Here is a 19,758-nt window from a genome sequence, read left to right as displayed (position 1 = left end):
TATCTGCTATCAGATTATACCTGGTATATTAGCATGTTTTTGAAATAGTTTAAATCTGTGGACAAAATCGACAACATGCCTAATATTTCGAGCAAACCCAATGTCCTCAATTTTTATGCAGCCAAAATTTGAATTAGTTTTGCTTGAAAATCAATTTAAAGTAAAACTAAATCGGAGCGTGGCCGGATTTTACAACCCCACCTTTCATTAATTTGATGTATTGAATTATGCTTCTGGCTTTTCAGAGGAGGAAGAGGGAGATGTCGTGGCTCCTGCAATCATTGGAGGTACTGATGCCGCAGAGGATGCCTGGCCGTGGCAGATCCTGCTATTAAGATATGGATTCTTTTCTTGTGGCGGAGTGATTCTGAATGCTGACACAATACTCACGGCTGCCCACTGTACGTACGGGTCAAGGTAAGAACTACTTCCTATTCATAGATAAGCATACATATGGCCCATCACCATGAACACCTACTTTTATGAGTGGCTACCGAATTTAGAAACAGCAGGAGAACACCATCGTTATTATTGGACAATAATACAATGTTTGTCAAAAATTCGAAACTTGAGTTAACGAATTTACTTTGAACAACCTTCAACTGAAGATATTAATTTAAAATATTACTTGCATATATCTTCGACGATATGGTGATTTTTATTATTACGTTCGCGGAAGGAGGGAACAAGATGCCGATGAGGCATTTAAACTTATTCTTCCAAAGTTTCAGTTAGAATAAGTTATGTTATCCAATAGCACGCTTCATTAAATTGCTATTCATGCTTCTATAACTGTCAACTGCATGCTGCGAAATTTTTGCTTCTTTTTAAGTACATGGCAAAATATCGTGGTTGTTGGTACTCACAATAGATGGAACTTTTTGGAATGGTGGACAAGAGGCTTGCAGTGGAAGACAGTGAGAGAAATTATTGAGGTATTATTAACTGCCAATCAAATCAAATAACATCCCTATCCCATAATAAGTTAAGAAATATATTCCGTTTGAATTACTGGTTTATCTGTTACTGATTGTCACGTCATATGTGTGCATATATGTCCCTATAGCTCTCCTTTTTGACGTTTTCATGGTGGCATGTCTCTGTTATCGCATATTGAGATAATGAGGTTGAATGAGCGAGATAATGAGTCGATACACGTATGGTAAGATAATAAGATACAATTATTATGCCGACTTAAAAAAGTTATTATGTTTTCTTGGATTAACCTATGATGATTAGAATCGCCATAATGCAAACGTGTTGAAAATACATAAATCACGTGACTTATTCCATTCGAATGTCCATATTATATCATTTTGTCATTTTTGCCACCCAGACAGAAAGTACGGATACTTCCAAATGGAAAAAAGTCACATCATGTATCCAATATGACAGTTATAACCATAATTCGGTGAAGTTAAAATAATTGAAAAGGGAGAGAACATTCAGGTTATTATAATGTTTAGTTGGCATAATTGACTTGACATGTTGACTTGCTGTTTCGTCAAAATGACTTATTATCTAGATACTTCGACTTAACCGCACCGGTAGAACTTTAGAAGAAGTTCAATATGTGTTTTCAAGATGGCGGCTGTGGCGGCCATCTTGGATTTCGGATCTTGCTATATTAAGACAGACTATGCCACCACGTGCACACATCTGCGTTTCCATATAACAACACGTGGCATAATTATACTAGCTATCTACCATAGTTGGCAACTATGTAATATTAAATTGCAGAAAAGTAAAAAAAAAAAAAAAAAAAAGGATGAGGATTTAGTATTACATCAATTATGCCTTATATACATACATAACTTTGATTGTATTTCTATTTTTGAGACATATTATGTATGACAATATGTTAACGAATAAACACAACCAGAAGTGACACACGCATTATTACTTTTGCAACATATGCAAATTACAACATAATTTGGTATCCAGCGGCATACAATGCAACATATGCAAATTACAACATAATTTGGTATCCAGCGGCATACAATGCAACATATGTAAATTACAACATAATTTGGTATCCAGCGGCATACAATGCAACATATGCAAATTACAACATAATTTGGTATCCAGCGGCATACAATGCAACATATGCAAATTACAACATAATTTGGTATCCAGCGGCATACAACATATGTAAATTACAACATAATTTGGTATCCAGCGGCATACAACGTATGTAAATTACAACATAATTTGGTATCCAGCGGCATACAACGTATGTAAATTACAACATAATTTGGTATCCAGCGGCATACAACGTATGTAATACAATGTTTGGTTTTAGCATCCAGATTATGACGACGGCTCACTTGAACACGACGTCGCCATTATGAAGCTGAGAAGTCCTATAAGATTTAACGAGTACATTCAACCAATGCCACAGCTGGCAAACAGCAGCATGGACTTTATAGACAAAACATGTTACGTCACAGGCTGGGGAGAGATTAACGGTAAAATAATTTTTTACAGGATCATATGTGAGAGGTTGTAATGTGTTTAAACGAAAAAAGTATTCATGATTAAACTAATATATTACTAAAAACAGTTGACCAAGAAAAGTGTATATTGAGTGGACATCTGTTATTATATAATATCAACTACGTTTAAACATTTAGTTTTGACTTTTATTGCCAGTTTTTTCTTTTTCTGATAAAGATCAAATATCAATGGACTTAGGCCATTTAGAAGTGGAACAATCTAAGTGACACCAAACTTACATCACTGGTCATAAGAATAAAATTTAAACGCTCTGCATATATAATTGAGATATAATTGAGCAGTAATAACAAACAAATCAAAATACATGTGTATTTCATTGTGTGCAGGTTTTTAATCCAAACTCTGATATCATCACCTCTGATAGGCATAAATAAAACTGAATTCCTGCATTGTGTTGGGGCTATGGAGTTCGCCAAGGTTAATATTCGTAGATTTGATGTTATATGTGCCGTATTTTTCCATACTCATGAATCGAGATGAGTTTCCAAAATGTTAATCTTCACTAAAAATTACAAACATTTTGAGCATCAGGGTACTTTAATGCATAAATTTCAATTTTACAAATTCAAACAAGTGCCAAAAATGATTTTATCAGCACTGCCAAAAATCATAATATTTACATGTACTTCTATAATGAAGTACATACGCTTAGAACATGAAGACAAATTGTGATCTACACTTTCATTTCACATTTTATATTGTTATTAGTAATTGTCATTTAAGTTATGCATGTATTTTTCCATCTAAACATACATAAGGCATATAAACATCAATTTTACAGAATATGATTTGTATGTTGAAACTACCGTATATAAGGCATTTGAAGCCATTTGAATGATTCTCGCAGCTTAATTCATCAGACCTTATGATTTTCAATAGATTAATGAAGAAAAAATAACATGTCAAAATTTTCGCCCAGTTACGGCACATATAACTTTATGAAGTTGTCTGGAAAGTCCAACCAACACTAATCATTTAGATGTTAATTCGCGGGACAAACTTCGCGGAGGCAAACTTTATAGAATTGTTTTGAAATTTCACGAAAGTAAATCTTTTGTGAAGTGAGTAGGTTAACATTAATCTTAGTGATTGTGTATGGTTTATTTTTAGAACCCGGAAGTTCATCCGCGATTCTCCAGCAGCTTGATACACCAGTTATAACCAACGCACAATGTAACGATGGCAGAATAAAAAGCCACACAGTCACGGATGATATGATCTGCACCGACTCGGAACCAAGGAGAACCTGTTTCGTAAGTTATTTATCATAGATGATCATGTATGGTGCAAAAATTTAATGTTGTAGTAATCAGTAGCTATATATCCGTTCCTATTGCTAATGGTTTATAACGACAGAGATATCAATTAAATAGGGTCATCTTTGAAAACTATTACCAAATCTAAAAGCGACCAATATTCGAGCTATAGGTTTAAATTATTTCAAATTTTCAGATACAAAGGGGTATACATATGTGATACAAATATGTAACCTCGCCTCATTTGACTGAGATGTCCTGCTTGGCTTTGGTATCTTTACTTTTATAAGTAGGATCCAGAGTAGAAACAAACGCTTCCTGTATCTGCTGTTCCGTATTTGCGTATTACAGAGTGACATCCTTGTGGACAGCTGGCAATTGTGACATCATTATTATGTGAGCAAAAATCATTTAGTTTTCTCTGAAAGGCAGTGCGTTTCGCTCGCAAACACATGACGTCACAATTAATACCTTCCCGCAAGGGTAGATAACTCAGTAAAATGAATGATTTTGCGGAATAAATGGTAAGTAATACACACATAGCGTCTTTTAAGATGATTAGGGTCAAAGAAGTAATATCAACAGGATTTTCGAGATGACACGGGATCCAATCAAACGTAAGTCTGTTGGATACGAATTACTTCAAATGGTAAATATGGGACAATATAAATGTTAATAATTATTAAATAAAATATTACGGGCTAATTGACTCATTAAGAGAAATTAACCCAAAGACAAATAGGACACAGAAAAGCGCCAATCAAATGAGTACTAGTACCACCAGGAAATATATGTAACTCTTCTCATAAATCCTTGTCTAAATTCTTTACCCTTCTTCTAGAATCATTTAACAGTAAATACTTTTCTACATTTACATGTACATGTGTGTATAAATGCTTTTGTCCTAATTGTTTGTTTTTTTCCCATCGTGTTTATTTTTGTTATTTAAGCTATTGTCTGTTTATCATAGGCCTGTGTACTTTGCTTGAATATATCGTTATTGTTTTACTCTCCTCACAATTATACGTACTGCTACACATCATTTAGGTATATATACATGTAATGAATACTTTATACTACCCAACATTATTGACTCATCCTGTATCTATTTTGACTCATTCTGTATCTATTTTGACTCATTCTGTATCTTGACTCATTCTGTATCTATTTTGACTCATCCGGTATCTATTTTGACTCATCCTGTATCTATTTTGACTCATTCTGTATCTATTTTGACTCATTCTGTATCTATTTTGACTCATTCTGTATCTATTTTGACTCATCCTGTATCTATTTTGACTCATCCCGTATCTATTTTGACTCATCCGGTATCTAATTTGACTTATCTGTTATCTATAAAACAATTTCCTATCAGGTTTTCTAATATCTACGCTTTATAAGATTAACTCTTTATATATGTCAGTATAATTAATTTGACTTATCTGTTATCTATAAAACAATTTCCTATCAGGTTTTCTAATATCTACGCTTTATAAGATTAACTCTTTATATATGTCAGTATAATTATACCTATCAATCAATCGATTAAAAATATATAATTACACCTTTGCAAGTCTGTCAACAGTCATTGCGAATTTTCTTGGCTTTTTTGTTTTGTATTTTAGAATTATTGACCTTTTCTCTTAATTTGTGTTCTTTTTAGGCCATCTGACCGAAGGTCAGGATGACCTATTGTCATCGTGTTTTGTCCGTCGTCGTGCGCCGTCCGCCATCCGCCGTCCGCCGTGCGTCGTGCGTAAAACTATTTATACAAAAGCCTACTCCTCCTAAACCCTTGAGTGAATTACATCCATATTTGGTATGAAACATCCTTGGGGAAGGACAATCATATTTTATATAAATGAGATAGGTCCGACCCCTAGGGGCAGAGGGGCGGGGCCCCAAAAGGGCAAATTTTCTTAATTTTAGCTTTAAAATCCTACTCCTCCTTCATCCTTGAATAGATTACATCTCTATTTGGTGTGAAACATCATTGGGGACGGACAATCATATTTTATATAAATGAGTCTGGTCAGACCCCTAGGGGCTGAGGCCCCAAATGGGGAAATGTTCTTAACTTTAGCTTTAAAAGCCTACTCCTCCTTCATCCTTGAATGAATTTCATCCATATTTGGTGTGAAACATCATTGGGGAGGAAAATAATATTTTATATAAATGAGTCTTGTCCGACCTCTAGCGACTGAGGGGTGGGGTCCCAAATGGGCAAATCTTCTTAATTTTAGCTGGCCCACTTCCTGTTTTCAGGTTTTGGTCTCCGATCTCAATCAAAATTGGTCTATAGGGGTTTTAATTGATGCCGAACAACATGCAAACATTTTCGTAAAGATTTTGGTATTCCAAGATGGCCGCTGGCCCACTTCCTGTTTTAAGGTTTCAGTCTCTGATCTCAATGAAAATTGGTATATAGGGGTTTAAATTGATGCTGAACAACATGCAAACATTTTCGTAAAGATTTTGGTATTCCAAATGGCTGCTGGCCCACTTCTTGTTTTCAGGTTTCAGTCTCCGATATCAATGAAAATTGATCTATAGGGGTTTTAATTGATTCAGAAGGGGGAACTTTAGGTGAGGACAATTATATATTATAAAGGAGCGAGCTAAGACCCATGGGGATAGTACGGCGGAGGTCCAAAATGGGAGCTTTGCTAAAAATTTGGCTTTAAAATCTGACTTCTCCTCATATTAATCCTTGAATGGGTTACAACCATATATGGATGAAGGGCAACAAGTTTGTTCAACAAATGACATTTACCTATTTCAGAAACTTACATATTCAACTAAGGAGTTCCTTGTATTGTTTATATTAATCTTTAACCACTACTTTATACTGTAACTTTGTTGTTTTGTGCCATGAGTCAGATGACCATTAAGGCCCATGCGCCTCTTGTTTATTTCTATAATTGTCCTTTAGAAATTACAAAAAAAAAAAAAAAATGCGGAATAGAAACTAATAAACAAAAACGGTATTTTATGACATACATATGTTCCAACACATGTGGCCTTTTCCAGAAATATACATTTCCCATATTTTGCCAAAACTTACAAGCTTCACAACACTTTACGAAAATCGGTAATATTAAATGCATACTCATTTTTAGTCAAATAAGTTATTGTGAAGTACATTTAGAAGTAACAAATGATTATTATAAATCCTGACTTATGTAAACAGGGCTAATATCGTAATTCAAGTGTAACAAATTTATTTACTTCAGGGAGACAGTGGCGGACCATTACAATGTCTTATAGATAACGTCTGGGTACATACAGGACTTGTATCGTGGGGTAACTTCGATTGCCGAGACGGACCAGCTGTCTACGCCAGCACAGCTGTACACCGGGACTGGATCTTGTCTCAAATGTAAAACAATGCTAATAAAGTATTAATCATTAAACTTGCATAGTGAAATCTTTAAACGAAACGGAAGACTTATTAATTAGGTCTCTCTTATGACTTTCTTTACCTTTATATATAGCGGGTTTTCAATTTGAATTTGCTTCGAATCGTTTCTTATATTTCATGTGGATGAGTAGAACGTTAAACTTTATTTTGGTTATAATAGAGATTAACAATATTTAATATTTGGTTATTTTGGATTTTTTTAATGTCGTGTGCTTTATAATAAAGTTGAAGTTAAGACATTTTGTACGTTTTTATTGCAAGTAGAATTGTATATATTACTTAAGAAGATGAAGAATATCAGATTTCTAATCAAACATCTAACTTGGTCCGGTATTAGGATTTATCATGACCGCTTTGACTTCATGCATATCACAATTAGTAATCCAGATACATGTTTAAATATGTAGGAAGTTATTATTAATTTTTTATGTTTCCTATTTTCGTTTAATCTAAGAAAGCTGATATTTGAATAATTTGTGCACATAAAGAAAATAATAACATTGATGAATAGAACTCTGGTCACAATTGTTTGCATAGGCTTGGAATATGACATGAAATATACAGATCGTTATCAAACGTTAATAACTTATAATATTATACTTTTACATTCCGAATTTGCATATAACAGAGTTATCGGCACTTGCGGGTAGGTATTGATTGTGACGTCATGTGTTTGCGAGAGTAACGTCATACTTTTCGGTGAATTGCGCTTACAAAACAATGACGTAACAATCGATACCTACCCGCAAGGGAGCTAACTATGTAATATGCAAAGACGGAATAGGTAAGCATACATTCAATACTTATTTTTCCAATTCTAAGGCGTGTGCCTTGTTTTCATTGGTTGTACAAAGCATTTATGATATGTTATCCTAGTCTTGTGTAGCATTATTATAAAGATTCATAAGGTCAAGTTAATCCCAGAAAATATCTAAATTCTATTATGAAGGCGATTACTTCGGATAGCTTATGCATGATGTCCAATCCTATTGACAATTAACTTTTTTGAAAATGAAAATACTTGGAAAGTGAAAGGGAATCGCCCAAATATTACATATTTGTAACAGGAAAACATGCAGCGAACTAATAATAAAATACATTTGATAAAGGGAGATAACTATACCATGATCACGTCCGTATCAATAATAAATTTTAATACTGTCAATTTTTATTATATAATTTTTCTGGAACAATTGAACTTAAAAATTTTGATTTATTTTCATTAAATTAATTATGAAGATAAAGGAAGTAAACTTGATATATATAACATCCGTTAAACAATACATATTTCATAGAACATTTAGGTTTTTTTTATTTACGGACGAATTTATTTCAGACAAAAGCTGGTTTTTCATGTACAGAAAATGTTAAAAGATTTGAAGATCGATTTAGAAAACCCTGACAGAATCAATTACTTCGAATCTGACAATAATACTAAGTGTGATACTTTTGGGGAGATATATTAAGTGGTGACATTATAATGCCATCATGATACGCATTATTGTAGAATACGAATCAAAGAGAGCGAACTAACAGTCATTGTTTTTGAGGTTGTACGCCTGTTTCACAAACCTATATTATATTCTTCTCATTCATTTTCATTTCCTTTTCTTTTTGTTTTTACGTCTGTTATATTCACCAACAATCGCTCTCAACCTCCTTGGCTACACGGATTCACAGTTTGCAAACAAAATTGTTTCCATAGCCAGTTGAAATTAAAAAAAGTTACATCAATGCTGAAATAATTTGAGTTTTTTGCTTATATACTAAATCTTTCTTTCTGATTAGCCGATTCCTTTTTTCATACCACTATGAAAAAAAATCCGAGAATGGTGCGAAAACCGACGTTATCGTGATGTAACAATAGAAATATTGACGTTGCGTATTGATTCGAAAAAATATTCCATTAGAAAATCAGTGGAATCGTACGGGTAAATGTATTTTATTAAATCAAGTTGTATGACAAATATTCAATAACATTGATGTCCCTTTTTTAATTTCATTGGGGCATGAAATGAATTTTGTTTGCAAACTTGCGACGGATTCACAGTTTGTGGCGCATTGATATCTTACCTAATAGTTCAGATAGTCCAATGACTGTGCTGTTTTTTAAAATTTCCCGAGAAAAAATTCTTAGTGTATGACGTCATAATAATCGATATACAAAGCTTTCGGTCTATGCAAAAGTAACTTCAAAGATCTAACCAATAGAAATGAGTGTAACAAAATTATGAAATTAATAGTAACGGAACGTACGATGATTTAATTTTTTCTCCTAATACATACTAGCCATCTCATTTTATTATCGTAGCTACGCGTCCAGGCGCATGTAAAAACGTTCTTATTTAATGTGGCTTTTGTAACACATGCCGACTGGCTTACTGAAAACAATATGTAACAATACATGGTTCTAAATTCATTTCATAAGATCTTGGGATCCTGATTAAACTGATGATATTTTGTATGTGTATACATAATCTACAAACTCCATTTACATTTTTGGCCCGATACATAGGTACTTTTTAACAACTAACTTCAAGTACATGTATATCCACGCATACACAATATCACTAGGTTACACAGGGTTTGAAACTTTAATACCTTTTTACTGAAGATTGAAAAATTGAAAATCGACAATACACAACAACAATACAGTTAGGTTATAAATCAACAGAATACGCATGTAATAAATTCAAAGTGCATACCGTTTGTCTTGTATTTCTGAGATTGTTCCATGCGTCTATGGACCTAGAGAGATTGTGGATTGAAAAATACCCCGAATTCGCCTTGTAATCAAACTATATATGAAGTAAAAATAAGATAATAAACATTTAATTGATAATGAGCTTTTGTTACATTTTGTACATATATGTATTTACATTTGTTGTTTTATAATTGAGATAAGATCCAGTCAATGAAAACAGCTGTGCTGGCGTAGACAGATGGTCCGACACGGCAATCGATGTTACCCCAGGACACGAGTCCTGCATGTACCCAGACGTTATTTATAGAACACTGTAAAGGTCCACCACTGTCTCCCTGAAATAAACACAATATTAAGTTAAATCAAGGTATTACCCCAATTATAGTGATATTTTACGGCCATTTATCACTAAGTGTACTCAAAAATAACTCAGTTGATAAAAATGTGTGTCGGGGTAATATTGAGTATTTAAGTATGGGTCTGAGAAATCACTTCTTTAGACTCTAACAGAACTAACTTCTCTTCAAAAAATATCTGGTCTAAAAATGAATGTAGACAAAACTGAAATAATTTGGATTGGTAGTATGAAATACAGTAACGAAAAAATGCTTCCGGAATTCAATTTTGATTGGGGAAAAACTTAATTAACGCTACTTGGTATTGACTTTGATATAAATCTGGATAATATACCAAAACTAAATTTTGACAAAAAAATTGTTAGATTGAAAAGTCTGATCAGCACCTGGGAAAAAAGGAAATTGACTCCTATTGGTAAAGTTCATATCATAAAATCACTAATGATTTCTCAATTTAACCACTTATTCATATCTATTCCTAACCCAAGTGAAAAGGTAATAAAAGAAATAAATACAATTTTATTTGAATTTTTATGGGATAGTAAAACAGACAAAGTTAAAAGAGCCAATATCGATTTTTGGAAAGATACTTTTAAAGCCTGCTATAAATTGAACAGTTCCAAAGAAGTTAAAGATTTACAAAATAAATTCTTCTGAACAGAAAGTATCTGGCATAACAAAAATATAACTTTTGGTGGTAAACCCGTTTTCTACAGGGCTGGGTATAGATTAGGAGTTCATACAATTGCTGATCTTCTGAAAGATCAAATAAACATAAATATTTACTCTTTTGAAGAAATTTTACAAAAATATGATAATTTACACACCAACTTCCTTCAATTTGAAGGACTAATATCTGCTGTTCATAAACGTCTGCCTAACCCTCAGCCGCAAAACCTATTACCACTTATACGTCCATATGTTTCCCTAAATATACAGATTTTCTTTTCAAATATAAAAAATTCAAAATTTCTATATGCTATTCTTAATAAGTCATAAACTGAACCTACAGGTAAGCTGAGAATTACAGGCAAGAAGAATTTTTATTTGATGAAGAAGAGTGGAAGCATATTCATAACATTCCTTTTAAAGTAACAAAAAACACTAAACTTCAATGGCTTCAGTTTCGTATTTCTCATTATATTCTGACCACCAATTCAAAATTATTTAAGTATAGTATAGTAGCTAGCCTAATTCATTTAATGTGGGAATGTCGAGAAGTACAAAATCTATTGCAAAACTTTAAAACTCTTTTAGATGCTCTTTATATTCCCTTTTAAATTAACAAACATTTTTTTCTTTTTGGTCTTACAACTAACAACCTTAATGCACCAGTTGATAATGTTATACATTTAATCATTAAACAATACATTTACAGAACAAGATGTTTTCATACAACCTTAAATATAAACACATTGGCAAAAAACATAAAAGAATATTATAATATTCACAGACACATATCAAATGGTCAAAATGATTTTTTGAAAGCAAAATTTATAAAAAGTTGGAGTTAGTGGACACCGTTTATACAATTTGATATATGAAGTCTTTTACGAAAAAAATTAAGAAGCAAGGATAATTAATTTTAAATCCTGACAACTTACCGGTATTACTTTTACAACAAATTCTCTACCATTAGATAAAAAATACATATTTCCACATCTCGATCCTCCTATACAACTATTTCCTCTCTAACCTCTTATAAATGTCATGTATGTCTGAACGAATGTGGGTGTATGGAAACTTTTGAATGTATATAATAATTTAAGTAAACTCTTTGGTATATGTGTGAGGGTGTGTGTTTGTGTGTGTAAAAGTATAAATGTGAATGTCATGTAAAATTGATACAAATGAAATACTTTTGTTTTTGTATTTATGATGTTAAATTAATTGTCTTTGTCTGTATTGTCTGTAAAAATGAAAATGATTTAAAAAATAAAAAAAAATTATAAAAAAAAAATATATTAAGTATTTCTTTTTTGACTTGTTAAAAGTTGAGGAGCTTGTAATTTTGGTAAAAATGTACATTTTAGGAAAACAAGTCCTCATGTTTCAGAATATATGTCATCAAAAAGTACGTCATTATGTTTACTTGTTTATGTAGCAGGTAAGAGTATCGTTTCTTTGATCGGATTTGATTTTATAAAAAGCAAATACATCGAACTCAAGTTCCCCAGTATCACATGCGTTAGAGGAGGTAATTTCAGCTTTTCTACTCTTGGTTTCACAATCTATAGCTCTTATGTTTTCCCCATTTGGTGATATTTATAAAAGATATCCCTGTTTTTTAGATAGCCCTTATTATGATAATCTGGTATATAAACAATAGTAATACGAACGAATGTAAAGTGACTGATTTAATGCTACAATGTTAAATTTGCTCAATATACATGATCATTTAGCAATTAAGAACTTACATAACAGGTGTTCTTTGGTTCCGAGTCGGTGCAGATCATATCGTCCGTAACGGTATAGTTAACAAGTATGTTATCCTGGCATTCCGCATTGGGTATCACTGGTGTGTTAAGCTGTTGGAGAACCCTAGCTGTACTTCCAGCTTGTCCTAAAATGAATTATACACAATCGATAAGATAGCTATTTACCTACTTTATTTCATATGGAGCTATTTTCGCGAATATCGCGACACAAGCAAATTCTCGAAAGTTTGTCTCCGCGAATTAAAATCTAGGTGATTGATACTGATTGGAATTTCCAGTCAAATTTCAAATCGACGAATGTTAATCTTCGCGAACTTCGTAGTCCCGATAAAAAAGTTAGAAGTACTTTGTTCTAGTGGTTGTACGTTGGCATCAGTGGCATTTAAAATATTTGTTCAAGTTCATAACGGGCATTGATATAATTTTTGGGGTTAAAACCTGCACACAAAATTTTGTTTTAAATTACTGCACAATCATTGTTACTTAACACAACGGTTTTATTCTTATCGCCAGTGATGCATAACGGTTTGGTATCACTCAGATAGTTCCACTTCAAAACGCCCCATTGACATTTTATTTTAAAAAAAGGAAACAAAAACCATTCAGAAAACGTTTAAATGTAGCAAGTATGATATATTCCCTCCAAATAACACTACTTTTAGTTTAATCATAATTGCTCTTTTCATTTAAACATGTTTCAATCTCATTTTACCGCTAGTGTATCCCCAGCCGGTGACGTAACAGGTTCTGTTCATAAAGTCCATACTGCTATTTGCCAGCCTTGGCATTGGCTGAATGTACTTATTAAATTTCACAGGACTAGTCAGCTTTATAATGGCGACGTCATTTCGAGCTAGGCCGTCAAAGTCAGGATGCTAAAATCAAGAATGATTACTATTATATTTATCGACATTATAATTAATCTTACAAATATAAACGAGATTATTGTTAAATATTTTATTACATGTGCCGCTGGATTTCAATTTATGTAATTTCCAAATCTCACTAAAATAATAAAGTGTTTGTCACTACCGGTCGTTTCTATTCAAATAAAGCATTATCCTGCATTATCATTACCTAATTAATAAATATATCGTGAAAAGCCGACGCCGATGGTATGTACTCGCCGTGAAATACCGAAGCTTTTTCTCACGACGGTATTCTATATTTTACCACTAATGACACGGTAAAATAAAACATCAGAAGTGAACACGTCATTCCGTAACAAAATGCGCACTCACTATTTCTTCCAAATTCTGTCCAGAATCGCAACTAACACAGATGCAATACCATAAAAAAACGTTACTCTGAGACTCTTGTTCACACTTCTGCATCTAATGTCATTGTACCCAAAATGATACCAATACACGTAGATTTCTCTTGTATGACATTTGTTACTTGGTGTGCTTCACTTTGTTCTGTTTTGGTTTGAAAAAGAAAATATAATCTTTATTTTGATGCTTTGTTTTTGTTATTACAGTGCTTATTTTTACTGTTAAAACGATTAATAGCATATGTCGAAATTTCTAGTTTGTCACGTGAAGTGTACCCAAATTGATACCCAGAAAGAAAAAACGCATTAAAGATTCTTGTGATTTTACTTAATAAACAGGGTGCAGTTGCGTTTATCATACTGAATACAGTTATAAATTTACTGTAAAAAATTTATAAGTGTTTTCACAACAGCACATACAAGTATGCTAATTCTGTACCCCTGTAAGACCACGTAATGACTTGTGTGAAATTTCAATGATTTAAATTCAGTTTTCTGTGGAATTCACCTAAGCCTATATAGTTCCAATGTGGTGTATATGTCATAAGACCACTATCAATATTTTTTAATGATTGTAAAAAAAATCAATGTAAAAAAACTACAAACATAATTATGGATCAATCAAGTTACAAGATACTTGAATCTAGTAACAGTTATAGCAAAAATTAAGATGGAGAAATAACGCTATACAAAGAACAATTTGCAGGTGATTAAATAAAAAAAATAATGTGAAGAAACTATATTTTTCTATTTGTGTTAAGTGTTTATATCTTAAATTTCAATATTTAATAAAATTTTCTTTGAGGAGGCATTACGTTTAAAAAAAACCACTATTATAGTACAAATAGTAATTGTCGCACGGCCAAATTTCTATTGATTAACACGTTTCAGACAGAGTTATCAATTTCATAGGTATGTGTGAGAGAAAATAACAGAAATAGAAAATAAAACGAAGAGTAATTATCAATAAATGATGCATCTTTGGTATCACCATTGAGAAATGAGGTAAACTTTAACAAAACAAATGTTTTAGGTATTTTTTTTCAATTAGGGCATCAATTTGGGTACAATGACGTTAAAGCTCGTAAGCCCAGAGGATACAGAAACAACATCGCTAAAACAGTGAAACAACAAAAAATGAAAGACCAATAATTGGTATACAAAGGAAATTGCTATGTGTAATTTTTCCGAAAAAATATCCTCCTCAATGATACGGTTAAACATAGGCATCATCGTTTGTTTTGGTATTCCTTCGTTTCGAATGCCACCGGAAGAAGGCGCTACGTCAGGAAAATCAAAGAGAAGTTACTCGGGACCATGGACACTCGTTGTGGTTCCCCACGGTGATCTCGCTAATAAGATTTCACTATTTCGTAACGTGATAACAGTTAATACTACCATGAAAACGAAGAGAGGAAAATCCGCGCAGAGATATGGCGTAACAATCTGCATCTTCCTCGAGAACAGATGAATATAATAGATTTCTATTGGATAAGGTTGTTATTTGATTTGATTGGCAGGTTATCATACCTCAATCATTGACTTCACTCTCTTCCATCGCCTGCCTCTTGTCCACCATTCACCCCAATTCCATCTATCGTAACTGCCAACGACCACTGATATCTCCCACTTACTTAGAAAGAAGTAAGAATTGCACTGCATTTATTAGTTGACAATTATGGAAGTATAAATAGCAAATTTAATGACGAACGCTGGTGAATAATGTAACTTTTCCTAGCTGCAACTTAAGTTTAAAAAACGCATCGGTAGTTTGTTCCCTCCTCCCGCGAACGTAGCAATTAAACAACTTTACATCGATCGAAGGCACGCCCTAGTAATACGTTGTTCATGCATATTGAAGATAATATTACTGATGCGAGCAATTGTTTTTACATATCATTTTTGTCAAGTGAACATCACATATTACCATTATTTTTATTTTTACACATTGTATAATTACGTCTTACTGAAAACGTCTTTGCTCACTGTTCATATTCTCATTTCATCATAGTGATTTTCCATCATTTCATTCAACTTATTTTGAATACCATTTTCTTATAAGTATTGTATATACATGTATCACAATTACTTCACTTGCAGCCTGATTAATAATACCAACAGTCACATTTCAGCGTTGTTAGTAATACTTTACATTGATATCTTCAGTTGAAGATTGTTCAAAGGTGCATTCGTTACAATGTACCTCAAATTGCGAATTATTGAACTGCACTGTACTACTATCCAATAATAATGATGATGTTTTCCAGATGATTCTTACTTCGGTAGCCACTCACATAACTAGTTGTTTATGGTGATTGGACATATATTTTAGTTTATTTATGAATAGGATATAGTTCTTACCTTCTCCCGTCCGTGCAATGGGCAGCCGTTAGTATTGTGTCAGCCTTCAGAATCACTCCGCCACACCAAAACATTCCATATCTTAGGATCTGGACCTGCCACGGCCAGGCATCCTTTGCGGCATTAGTGCCTCCTATGATTGCAGGGGCCACGACATCGCCTGCTTCGTCCTCTGAAAAACAAATGTAATAAATCAAATTAATGAAATGACTAAAGCCCTGGAACTTTTTAGCGTCGATCGTCCCATTTGGTTTTATCTGAAGGATTTCGTTTATGCTCTCTAGTATAATTTCCTGTTCACGATAAACCCCAAACACTATATGTCACCAGGTTCATTTTTCAGTCAAGAATAATTGAAGATAACCATTAATGAGAAATTTCCGAATTTTGAAGATTTTTGAAGAAATGATATTTTCTCTCTTTAACTTCCCTTATATTATATATATATTATGGATATTTATCCTGCAACTGCCGCGCATACTTAAGGATAACTACTGCCGGATAAACTTGTGCTTTATCCGTCAATACGAAATACTTTATCCGTCAATGCGATAGAACTTTTTTTCTTGACCCTTGGCAAAGGTATGTATTGTAAAATATTTCTTTGATGGGTAATTAGTGTTCTTTAGTATTTTCATATTGTTTCAGTGATATGAACAAAATTACTGGTACTGTTTGCTAAGGTGCTTATATATATTTCCCACGGTAGTAAAAAGAAATACACTCTCATTCGGTTCAGTCGAAACATTGCTAACATGCACGTTATGAATGTCATAATGGTTGCAGGATGAACAGAACATAAAGTTAGGATCTTACATGTAAAATGCAATTTTATTATGGTGCTCGACACGGAAAGCCGGGATGACCCGGCACAGCCTCGTCATCTCTGCTTCCTAGGTCTCGCACCAAACTAAAACAACTATTGTAAGATATTAACCATCTATTCTCTATGTTTCTATGTTCATGTCGTGTTACCTTCAGTATAACATATATAACCCATAAGTGTATCTAACAAATCAAACAAAATATTGATATTTGACAAAACTGCAAAAATTGACTGAAAAAAGTATACATTTGCTTTTCTCGAAAAACAATTTCTGATGAAAATTGATATAAGACTATTCGTGAAGAAAACTGTACCTGCAAATGTACGTTCCGGAGCGTAACCACACAAGGTTACAATCAGGACGAGAACAGTCCACTTCACTTTCATGCCTGCTTTGATTCAATTATGACAGAAAAACCCAACTGATACTGTTATGATTTCACTTCGTAATCATATTACACTATACAGCTGTATGTTTAGTTCAGTCAGCCAATAACTGCATTAATTGATTCCATTGTGCCATTATATTATCCGAGGCATAGTTTAGAATTGAGTCTTTGAAACACACCATTAGTGACAACGTTAACTCCATCAGCAGATCGTTCTCACCTTTACTTATCATTAATGCAATTTTATCACAATACAACACTCTTCTATATGTAGATATGAAGACATATATATTCTACCCCAGGGTCACAGGATGTACTAATATACGAAACTTGTCGAAGGTTTTTGTGATCCCGAGGGTAAATATGAATTGATTAAAAGAGTGACTTTCTTACCTCTATGATATTAGTAATGATATCTTGCCGCCATTTAGATTTTTTCATTGATAAGTTCTAAGAAAACCACGACTGCAAATCAATTAAGGTCTAAGCCCCTGTTTAAAGTAGTGATTTTTGTCTGCCTATATATCACTTCTATTAGGTTTACTCGTGCTTATAGCATTTAGTAGTAGTGATGGTTAGACCGGATTCGACTTCACAAAGAAATACACATCGAGTCCTTATCGGGGAAATGGCGGTTGTAGATTATAAGATGCAAATATACATATAGGAAGACATTTCAACCATCTCAAATACGTCTATTATATGCTTTTCGGAACACTGAACATTAAACGAAGACTAGTTTTAAAAAAGAAAAAAAAAATGTTTAACAGATTGGATTTGGGGCAAAACATGCACATTTATGGAAATGCACTTACACTCTTGAATTAAACAGTTTTTTTTCTTAAAAACATTATTCCCATTATTTTTAGATGACATTATAACACATTGGATATGTACATTGGTATCAACTGAGACGTCCCATATAGGTCATATTTACATGTTATAATCTACATGTTTCCTGATAAGGTCAAAAAGGACTCAATGTGTATGCCTTTGTAAAGTCGAATCCGGTCAAAGCAGCGCCTCTACTACATGCTATTAACACTAGTTAACATAATGTCAAGGTTATTTGGTGACAGAAATATGTACTGAACCCTGTGGACTTGCAAAACTGAAAAGTACAATTCTGTACATATTTTATCACAATTTACACACAACACAACAGTCAACAGTAATAGCTAAGGTTAAGACGAATGCATGGACACTTTATATCATTTATATATACAAGTACACCCAAGGTATACAAAAATCACTAGTTTAAACAGGGTCTTAAACCTTAAGCATGAAAATTGCGTGACATATAACGTAAATCACACTTTCTTCAATCTTTACTGTAACTATATACATGGTTTCTAAGACAAATCTATCACAAATAAGCCAAACACGACAAAAAATCAAACTCGCTTAATTATCTGAATTTATGCATATGTCTGATGGCTTCCATGGGAACTTAAGCTGCAAAATTTGAACAAGTTCAATTCCACTAAAATAAGGGATGTACTAAATATTTCAATCGCATCAACTTAACTCTTTGTTAAATATGAGTTCTTTGGAGGGCTGAAGTTGGTTGCGAGTTCCTAGTTCCTAGTTCCGTTTAATAAACGGAACTAGGAACCAGACCCGAGTTCCGTTTAACTTAAACGGAACTAGGAACCAGACCCGAGTTCCGTTTAACTTAAACGGAACTAGGAACCAGACCCGAGTTCCGTTTAAGCTTATACGGAACTAGGAACCAGACCCGAGTTCCGTTTAACTTAAACGGAACTAGGAACCAGACCCGAGTTCCGTTTAAGCTTATACGGAACTAGGAACCAGACCCGAGTTCCGTTTAACAAACATACTGGCCAACGAGCGGAGTTCCGTTTATTAGGATTTCTACCTCTTATAAGATAATAAATTACATATGTTATAAAGGAATCTAGCTCTGAGCTTCAGGAACGATACAACTTATATAATTTATCTCTATAACACAGATTTTCTTAAACGGATCTGATACCTAGACCTCAGTTCCGTTTAACTTAAACGGAACTAGGAACCAGACCCGAGTTCCGTTTAACAAAAATACTGGTCAACGAGCCGAGTTCCGTTTATTAGGATTTCTACCTCTAATTGCATGTTCAATTACAAATTATATATAGGAATTGAACTCTGAGCTTTCAGCAACGATACAACACAGAATTAATCTCTATAACACAGATTTCCTTAAACGGATCTGAT

The 19,758-nt window shown here is 33.3% G+C and overlaps 2 protein-coding genes across 2 annotated transcripts in view; one reads left to right on the top strand and one right to left on the bottom strand.

Annotated features, from left to right (window-relative positions):
* The first annotated feature begins 265 nt into the window (after window positions 1–265).
* Window positions 266–19,758, top strand: part of LOC138321899 (chymotrypsin B-like) — a 40,545-nt gene continuing 21,052 nt past the window's right edge. The window contains exons 1-4 of the mRNA XM_069265914.1: window positions 266–417; window positions 833–935; window positions 2,303–2,468; window positions 3,628–3,770. Of these exons, the coding sequence (XP_069122015.1) occupies window positions 2,348–2,468; window positions 3,628–3,770 (264 nt within the window). The 5' untranslated portion in view covers window positions 266–417; window positions 833–935; window positions 2,303–2,347. The remainder of the gene's footprint in view (window positions 418–832; window positions 936–2,302; window positions 2,469–3,627; window positions 3,771–19,758) is intronic.
* LOC138321900 (chymotrypsin-like protease CTRL-1) lies at window positions 10,011–16,414 on the bottom strand. Its single transcript, XM_069265915.1, has 5 exons — window positions 16,327–16,414; window positions 15,496–15,598; window positions 13,405–13,567; window positions 12,672–12,817; window positions 10,011–10,233 (listed from the first exon to the last, which is right to left on the bottom strand). Exons 1-5 carry the CDS (start codon window positions 16,398–16,400, stop codon window positions 10,084–10,086), a joined length of 636 nt encoding a protein of 211 aa, XP_069122016.1. The 5' UTR covers window positions 16,401–16,414; the 3' UTR covers window positions 10,011–10,083.

Source organism: Argopecten irradians, chromosome 4, assembly GCF_041381155.1.
Source record: "Argopecten irradians isolate NY chromosome 4, Ai_NY, whole genome shotgun sequence".
In the NCBI taxonomy this organism is placed as follows: Eukaryota; Metazoa; Mollusca; class Bivalvia; order Pectinida; family Pectinidae; genus Argopecten; species Argopecten irradians.
This window is presented reverse-complemented; position numbering and strand designations above follow the sequence as displayed.

Bases quoted from the DNA above. Each gene is read 5' to 3' on its own strand.
- LOC138321900 (XM_069265915.1), bottom strand. From the start codon at position 16,400: ATGTTTTGGTGTGGCGGAGTGATTCTGAAGGCTGACACAATACTAACG. The intron at 13,568-15,495 runs GTATGATAACCT...TCTTGATTTTAG, and splicing joins GAGTGAAGTCAATGATTGAG to CATCCTGACTTTGACGGCCT. The intron at 10,234-12,671 runs GTAAGTTCTTAA...TGTTTATTTCAG, and splicing joins AACCAAAGAACACCTGTTAT to GGAGACAGTGGTGGACCTTT.